The following is a 9,288-nucleotide window of genomic DNA, read 5'->3' as shown; positions in this document are numbered from 1 at the left end:
TTGGGGGGGTGTTCCTATGGGGGGGTGTCCCTATAGAGGTGTCCCTATGGGGGTGTCCCTATAGGGGAGTCCCTATAGAGGTGTCCCTATAGTGGTGTCCCTATGAGGGAATCCCTGTGGGGGGGCGTGTCCCTATAGGGGTGTCCCTATGGGGGGGTGTCCCTATGGGGGGGTGTCCCTATAGAGGTGTTCCTATAGGGGTGTCCTTATGGGGGGTGTCCCTATAGAGGTGTCCCTATGGGGGGGTGTCCCTATAGAGGTGTCCCTATAGGGGTGTCCCTATTAGGGGGGGTGTCCCTATGGGGTGGGTCCCTATAGAGGTGTCCCTATAGAGGTGGGTCCCTATAGGGATGTCCCTATGGGGGGGGTGTCCCTATAGACGTGTCCCTATAGGGATGTCCCTATAGAGGTGTCCCTATAGGGGTGTCTGTATTGGGGGGGGTGTCCCTATGGGGGGGTGTCCCTATGCGGTGGGTCCCTATAGAGGTGTCCCTATGGGGGGAGTGTCCCTATGAGGGGGTGTCCCTATAGGGGTGTCTGAATTGGGGGGGGTGTCCATATGGGGGGGTCTCCCTAAGCGGTGGGTCCCTATAGAGGTGTCCCTATGGGGGGGTGTCCCTATAGAGGTGTCCCTATAGGGGTGTCTGTATTGGGGGGGGGGTCCCTATGCGGTGGGTCCCTATAGAGGTGTCCCTATGGGGGGGTGTCCCTATAGAGGTGTCCCTATAGGGGTGTCTGTATTGGGGGGGGTGTCCCTATGGGGGGGTGTCCCTATGCGGTGGGTCCCTATAGAGGTGTCCCTATAGAGGTGTCCCTATGGGGGGGGTGTCCCTATGGGGTGGGTCCCTATAGACGTGTCCCTATAGAGGTTCCCGTCCCCCCGGCGGGCGGTCAGGGTGCGCTGTGTGCGAGTGCGGGCTGCGCTGCCCCCCCGCAGGTGAAGGAGGCTCACTTCAAGGCGCACCCCGACTGGAAGTGGTGCAACAAGGACCGCAAGAAGTCGAGCTCCGAGGGGGGGGCGCGGGGGGCCCCCAAAGAGCCCCGCGAACGCAGCGCCTCCGAGAGCGGCCCCGCAGCGCCCCCGACAGGTCAGGGACCGCTGCTCACACACGGGGGGAGCGTGGGGAACCAGAGATGCCAGAGGGACCCATTGATAGCCATAGGGACCCATTGATAACCATAGGGAGCCATTGATACCATAGGGACCCATTGATAACCATAGGGAGCCATTGGGACCCATTGATAGCCTATAGGGACCCATAGATGCCATAGGGAGCCATTGATAACCATAGGGACCCATTGATACCATAGGGAGCCATTCGCACCCATTGATATCCTGTAGGGACCCATAGATGCCATAGGGACCCATTGATATCCTATAGGGACCCATTGATACCATGGGGACCCATAGATGCCATAAGGACCCATTGATATCCTATAGGGACCCATTGGGACCCATTGATATCCTATAGGGACCCATTGGGATCCATTGATATCCTATAGGGACCCATTATAGGGACCCATTGATACCATAGGGACCCATACGGACCCATAGATATCCCATAGGAACCCATAGGGACCCATTGGGACCCATTGATATCCTATAGGGACCTATTGATACCATAGGGAGCCATAGATACCATAGGGATCCATTGGGACCCATTGATATCCTATAGGGACCCATTCATACCATAGGGACCCATTGATACCATAGGGACCCATTGGGACCCATTGATATCCTATAGGGACCCATTGATACCATAGGGAGCCATAGATACCGTAGGGACCCATTGGTACCATGGGGACCCATTGATACCATAGGGACCCATTGATATCCTTATCCTGTAGGGACCCATTGATAACCATAGGGAGCCATAGGCACCCATTGGGACCCATTGATATCCTATAGGGACCCATTGATACCATAGGGAGCCATAGATACCATAGGGACCCATTGATATGCTATAGGGACCCATTGATACCATAGGGACCCATAGATACCATAGGGACCCATTGGGACCCATTGATATCCTATAGGGACCCATTGATACCATAGGGAGCCATAGATACCGTAGGGACTCATTGGTACCATGGGGACCCATTGATATCCTTATCCTGTAGGGACCCATTGATAACCATAGGGAGCCATAGGCACCCATTGGGACCCATTGATATCCTATAGGGACCCATTGGGATCCATTGATATCCTATAGGGACCCATAGATGCCATAGGGACCCATTGATATCCTATAGGGACCCATTGATACCATAGGGACCCATTGGGACCCATTGATATCCTAAAGGGACCCATTGATAACCGTAGGGAGCCATTGGTACCATAGGGAGCCATAGGGACCCATTGGGACCCATTGATATCCTATAGGGACCCATAGGGACCCATAGATATCCTATAGGGACCCATTGGGATCCATTGATATCCTATAGGGACCCATAGATACCATAGGGACCCATTGGGATCCATAGATACCATAGGGACCCATTGATACCATAGGGACCCATTGGGACCCATTGATATCCTATAGGGACCCATTGATAATCATAGGGAGCCATTGGTACCATTAGGACTCATTGATATCCTATAGGGACCCACTGATACCATGGGGACCCATTGATACCATAGAGACCCATAAGGACCCATTGATATCCTATAGGGACCCATTGATACCATAGGGAGCCATAGATACCATAGGGACCCATTGGGACCCATTGATATCCTATAGGGACCCATTGATACCATAGGGACCCATTGGTACCATAGGGACCCATTGGGACCCATTGATGTCCTATAGGGACCCATTCATACCATAGGGAGCCATAGGCATTGGGACCATAGATACCCATAGGGACCCATTGATATCCTATAGGGACCCATAGGGACCCATTGATATCCTATAGGGACCCATTGACCATAGATATCCCATAGGAACCCATAGGGACCCATTGGGACCCATAGATCCCATAGGGACCCATTGGTACCATAGGGAGCCATTGGTAACCCATAGGGACCCATTGATACCCCATAGGGAGCCATTGGTACTGTAGGGACCCATTGATAACCCACAGGGACCCATTGATACCCCATGGGGACCCATTGATACCCCATAGGGACCTATTGGTAACCCATAGGGACCCACTGATAGCTATTGATAACCCATAAGGACCCATTGGTAACCCATAGGGACCCATTGATAACCATCGATAACCCATAGGGACGCTATAGAGACAGCGTAAGGACCCACTGATAACCCATAGAGACCCACTGATAACTATTGATAACCCATAGAGACCCATTGATAACCCATAGAGACCCATAGATAACTATTGATAACCCATAGAGACCCACTGATAACTATTGATAACCCATAGAGACCCATAGATAACTATTGATAACCCATAGAGACCCACTGATAACTATTGATAACCCATAGAGACCCATAGATAACTATTGATAACCCATAGAGACCCATTGATAACCCATAGAGAACCTACAGAGACACCATAGAGACAGCATAGGGACCGACTGATACCCCATAGGGACCCATTGATAGCCATTGGTAACCCATAGGGACCCATTGATAACCATCGATAACCCCTAGGGACGCTATAGAGACAGCATAGGGACCCATTGATAACCCATAGAGACCCACTGATAACTATTGATAACCCATAGAGACCCATTGATAACTATTGATAACCCATAGAGACCCACTGATAACTATTGATAACCCATAGAGACCCATAGATAACTATTGATTATCTATGTTAGAGACCCATAGATAACTATTGATAACCCTTAGAGACCCATTGTTAACTACTGATAACCCATAGAGACCCATTGATAACACATAGAGAACCTATAGGGACACCATAGAGACAACATAGGGACCCACTGATACCCCATAGGGACCCATTGATAGCCATTGGTAACCCATAGGGACCCATTGATAACCATCAATAACCCATAGGGACGCTATAGAGACAGCATAGGGACCCACTGATAACCCATAGAGACCCACTGATAACTATTGATAACCCATAGAGACCCATTGATAACTATTGATAACCCATAGAGACCCACTGATAACTATTGATAATCCATAGAGACCCATAGATAACCCATAGAGAACCTATAGAGACACCATAGAGACAGCATAGGTACCCACTGATAAGCCATGGAGACCCATTGATAACTATTAATAATCCATAGAGACCCATAGATAACCCATAGAGAACCTATAGAGACACCATAGAGACAGCATAGGGACCCATCGATAACCCATACAGACCTATTGATAAGTATTGATAACCCTTAGAGACCCATTGATAACTATTGATAGCCCTTAGAGACCCATTGATAACCCATAGAGACCTATAGAGAGACATGGAGACCCCCAGAGACCCCATAGAGACAGTTACGTCCCCCCCCATTTCCATCCCAAATATCCCATGGACCCCCCCCAAGTCCTCCCCCCCACCCTCCGTTTGGACCCCCATTTGCCCCCATAGCCCCCCTCTTTAACCCCATGACCCCTCATTGACCCCTATTGCCCCCATAGCCCCCCTTTAACCCCATGACCCCTCATTGACCCCTATTCCCCCATAGCCCCCCCTTTAACCCCATTCCCCCCATTGACTCCAATAGCCCCCCCTTTAACCCCATGACCGCTCATTGACCCCTGTTCCCCCCATAGCCCCCCTTTAACCCCATGACGCCTCATTGACCCCTATTCCCCCATAGCCCCCCCTTTAACCCCATGACCGCTCATTGACCCCTGTTCCCCCCATAGCCCACCCTTTAACCCCATTGACCCCCATAGCCCCTCCTTTAACCCCATGACCCCTCATTGACCCCTATTGCCCCCATAGCCCCCCCTTTAACCCCATTCCCCCTCATTGACTCCAATAGCCCCCCCTTTAACCCCATGACCGCTCATTGACCCCTGTTCCCCCCATAGCGCCCCCTTTAACCCCATGACCCTTCATTGAACCCCATTCCCCCCATAGCCCCCCTTTAACCCCATGACCCCTCATTGACCCCTATTCCCCCATAGCCCCCCCTTTAACCCCGTGACCCCTCATTGACCCCCATAGCCCCCCTTTAACCCCATGACCGCTCATTGACCCCTGTTCCCCCCATAGTGCCCCCTTTAACCCCATGACCCCTCATTGACCCCTATTCCCCCATAGCGCCCCCTTTAACCCCATTCCCCCCATTGACTCCAGTAGCCCCCCCTTTAACCCCATTCCCCCATTGACCCCATAGCCCCCCTTTAACCCCATGACCCCTCATTGCCCCCATAGCCCCCCTTTAACCCTATGACCCCTCATTGACCCCTATTGCCCCCATAGCCCCCCCTTTAACCCCATGACCCCCCCTTCACCTCTCCCCTCCCCCACAGGCTCCTCGGACCCCCCCGAGGCCGCGGCGGGGGCGGGGCCGGCGCCGGGTGGGGGAGGGGCGCAGCGGCCTCGCGCCTTCTCGCACAGCGGAGTCCAGGGGCTGGGGGGGGCCGAGCCCCACGGGCGCCCCCTGCGGGAGCTGGGGCAGGTACGGGGGGAGGGGGGGATGTGGGGCAGGGGGGATGTGTGGGGCAGGGGAGGGGTTGTGTGGGGTATGGGGATGTGTGGGGCAGGGGGGATGTGTGGGGCTGAGGGGGGTTGTGTGGGGTATGGGGATGTGTGGGGCAGGGGGATGTGTGGGGCGGGGGGGGGTTGTGTGGGGTATGGGGATGTGTGGGGCAGGGGGATGTGTGGGGCGGGGGAGGGGTTGTGTGGGGTATGGGGATGTGTGGGGCGGGGGGATGTGTGGGGCGGGGGGGGGGTTATGTGGGGCAGAGGGGATGTGTAGGTTAGGGGGGATGTCTGGAGCATGGGGATGTGTGGGGCAGGGGAGGGGTTGTGTGGGTTATGGGGATGTGTGGGGCTGGGGGGATGTGTGGGGCGGGGGGGGGGTATGTGGGGCAGAGGGGATGTGTGGGTTGGGGGGATGTGTGGGGCATGGGGATGTGTGGGGCAGGGGAGGGGTTGTGTGGGTTCTGGGGATGTGTGGGGCGGGGGGGGTATGTGGGGCAGAGGGGATGTGTGGGTTAGGGGGGGTGTCTGGGGCATGGGGATGTGTGGGGCAGGGGAGGGGTTGTGTGGGTTATGGGGATGTGTGGGGCAGGGGGGGGTATGTGGGGCAGAAGGGATGTGTGGGTTAGGGGGGGTGTCTGGGGCATGGAGATGTGTGGGGTATGGGGATGTGTGGGGCTGAGGGGCGTTGTGTGGAGCAGGGATATGTGGGGCTAAGGGGGATTATGTGGGGCTGAGGGGAGTTGTGTGGGGTATGGGGATGTGTGGGGCAGGGATATGTGGGGCTAAGGGGGGTTATGTGAGGCTGAGGGGGGTTGTGTGGGGTATGGGGATGTGTGGGGCAGGGATATGTGGGGCTAAGGGGGGTTTATGTGAGGCTGAGGGGGGGGATGTGGGGCTGAGGGGGGTTATGTGGGGCAGGGGTATGTGTGGGGCTGGGGGGGGTTGTGTGTGGCAGGAGGGATTTGTGGGGCATGGGGGATGTGTGGGGCAGGAGGGATGTGTGGGGCTGAGTGGGGTTATGTGGAGCAGGAGATGTGTGGGGCTGAGGGGGGTTATGTGGAGCAGCGATGTCTGGAGCAGGGAGGGTGTGTGGGGCTGAGGGGGGTTGTGTGGGGCTGGGGGGGATGTGGGGGATGTGTAGGGCAGGAGAGATGTGTGGGACTGAGGGGATGTGGGGCAGGAAGGGCCTGGGGCAGGGGGAAGTTATATGGGAATGGAGGGAGACGTGTGGGGCTGGGAGGGGATGTGGGGTTGAGTGGGAATGTGTGGGGTTGTATGGGGCAGGAGGACGTGTGGGGCGGAGGGGAGATGTGCGGGGTTGGGGCATATGGAGTTATATGGGGTGGAGAGTTTATATGGGGCAGGAAGGATGTGTGCGGCTGGGGGCGGTGTATGGGCAGGAGGGATGTGGGGCTGAGTGGGGTTATGTGGGGCAGGGGGATGTGTGGGGTGGGGGGGGTTCTATGGGGCTGAGGAGGGGATGTGGGACTGGGGGGATGTATGAGGTTGGGGGGTATGTGGGGCAGAGGGCTCTATGGGGCTGAGGTGATACGAGGTGGGGGGGTTCTGTGGGGCAGAGTAGGATGTGGGGCTGGAGGTCATGTGGGGGGGGGGCTTACGGATGTGTGGGGCAGGGGGTGATATTGGGTGGGGGGAGGGGTCCCATATACTTGACCCCTCCCCCCCCCCCCAGCAGCTGGTGTCGGGGCCTCCCCCTCCCCCCGCCCCCCGCCCTGCCCCCGCCTCCCTCCCGCCGCCCCCTCCCCCCTCGTCGCGCCCCCCCCCCCGCCCCCCCCGCGCCGCCAGCGAGGAGATGACGAGCGACGAGGAGCGAATGGTGATCTGCGAGGAGGAGGGCGACGATGACGTCATCGGTGAGGTCACACCCACCTCGGGAGGGGGGGGGGAGGGGATGGGGGTGCCCCCATTGACACCCCCACCCCAAAACCCCCCTTCCCCTCTCTGCCCCATAGCGGATGATGGGTTCCCCCCCCCCCCCCACCGACATCGATCTCAAGTGCAAGGAGCGCGTCAGCGACAGCGACAGCGACTCCTCGGGGGATGAGGGCAAGGTGGGAGCTGTGGGGCGGGGAGGTGTGGGGCAGGGAGTTATGGGAGCTATGGGGCAGGGAGCTATGGGGCAGGGAGTTATGGGGCAGGGAGTGATGGGAGCTATGGGGCAGGGAGTTATGGGGCCCGGAGTTGTGGGAGCTATGGGGCAGGGAGTTGTGGGAGCTATGGGGCAGGGAGCTATGGGGCAGGGAGTTGTGGGGCAGGGAGTTGTGGGAGCATGGAGTAATGGGAGCTGTGGGGCAGGGAGTTACGGGAGCTATGGGGCAGTGAGTTATGGGAGCTATGGGACAGGGAGTTATGGGGCAGGGAGTTATGGGAGCTGTGGGGCAGGGAGTAATGGGAGCTATGGGTCAGGGAGTTGTGGGAGCTATGGGGCAGGGAGCTATGGGGCAGGGAGTTATGGGAGCTATGGGGCAGGGAGTTATGGGACCTATGGGGCAGGGAGTTATGGGACCTATGGGGCAGGGAGCTATGGGGCAGGGAGTTGTGGGGCAGGGAGTTATGGGGCAGGGAGTTATGGGAGCTATGGGTCAGGGAGTTACAGGAGCTATGGGTCAGGGAGTTACGGGAGCTATGGGGCAGTGAGTTATGGGAGCTATGGGACAGGGAGTTATAGGAGCTATGGGGCAGGGAGTTACGGGGCAGGGAATTATGGGAGCTATGGGGCAGGGAGTAATGGGAGCTATGGGGCAGTGAGTTATGGGAGCTATGGGACAGGGAGTTATGGGAGCTATGGGGCAGGGAGTTACGGGGCAGGGAATTATGGGAGCTATGGGGCAGGGAGTAATGGGAGCTATGGGACAGGGAGTTATGGGAGCTATGGGGCAGGGAGTTACGGGGCAGGGAATTATGGGAGCTATGGGGCAGGGAGTAATGGGAGCTATGGGACAGGGAGTTGTGGGGCAGGGAGTAATGGGAGCTATGGGACAGGGAGTTGTGGGGCAGGGAGTAATGGGAGCTATGGGACAGGGAGTAATGGAAGCTATGGGGCAGGGAGTTACGGGGCAGGGAATTATGGGAGCTATGGGGCAGGGAGTAATGGGAGCTATGGGACAGGGAGTTGTGGGGCAGGGAGTAATGGGAGCTATGGGACAGGGAGTTGTGGGGCAGGGAGTAATGGGAGCTATGGGACAGGGAGTAATGGAAGCTATGGGGCAGGGAGTTAAGGGGCAGGGAGTAATGGGAGCTATGGGACAGGGAGTAATGGAAGCTATGGGGCAGGGACTTAAGGGGCAGGGAGTAATGGGAGCTATGGGGCAGGGAGTTATGGGGCACGGAGTTGTGGGGCAGGGAGTGATGAGAGCTATGGGGCAGGGAGTTATGGGGCATGGAGTTGTGGGGCAGGGAGTTATGGGAGCTATGGGGCAGAGAGTTATGGGGCAGGGTGTAGTGGGAGCTATGGGGCTGAGAGTTATGGGGCAGGGAGTAATGGGAGCTATGGGGCAGAGAGTTACGGGGCAGGGAGTAATGGGAGCTATGGGGTAGAGAGTTATGGGGCAGGAAGTAATGGGAGCTATGGGGCAGAGAGTTATGGGGCAGGGAGCTGTGGGAACTAAGGGGCAGGGATCTATGGGGCTGGGAGATACGGGGGCTATTGGGTAGGAAGCTGTGGGGCAGGGA

The 9,288-nt window shown here is 57.0% G+C and overlaps 1 protein-coding gene across 1 annotated transcript; it reads left to right on the top strand.

The window, feature by feature from the left end:
* Window positions 1-937: 937 nt before the first annotated feature.
* Window positions 938-7,709, top strand: LOC134163685 (protein capicua homolog; the record flags this gene model as incomplete). The annotated part of the gene is made up of 4 exons (XM_062618776.1): window positions 938-1,088; window positions 5,421-5,569; window positions 7,292-7,469; window positions 7,569-7,709. Coding segments are annotated over 4 exons (570 nt in total), but the record flags the coding sequence as incomplete, so codon positions are not given.
* Window positions 7,710-9,288: the final 1,579 nt, after the last annotated feature.

Source organism: Pezoporus occidentalis, unplaced genomic scaffold, assembly GCF_034315485.1.
Source record: "Pezoporus occidentalis ecotype Australia unplaced genomic scaffold, CSIRO_AGI_Poc_V1 ctg2025, whole genome shotgun sequence".
NCBI classification, from domain to species: domain Eukaryota; kingdom Metazoa; phylum Chordata; class Aves; order Psittaciformes; family Psittacidae; genus Pezoporus; species Pezoporus occidentalis.
The sequence above is the reverse complement of the archived record's forward strand: the minus strand, read 5'-3'. Positions and strand labels throughout refer to the sequence as shown.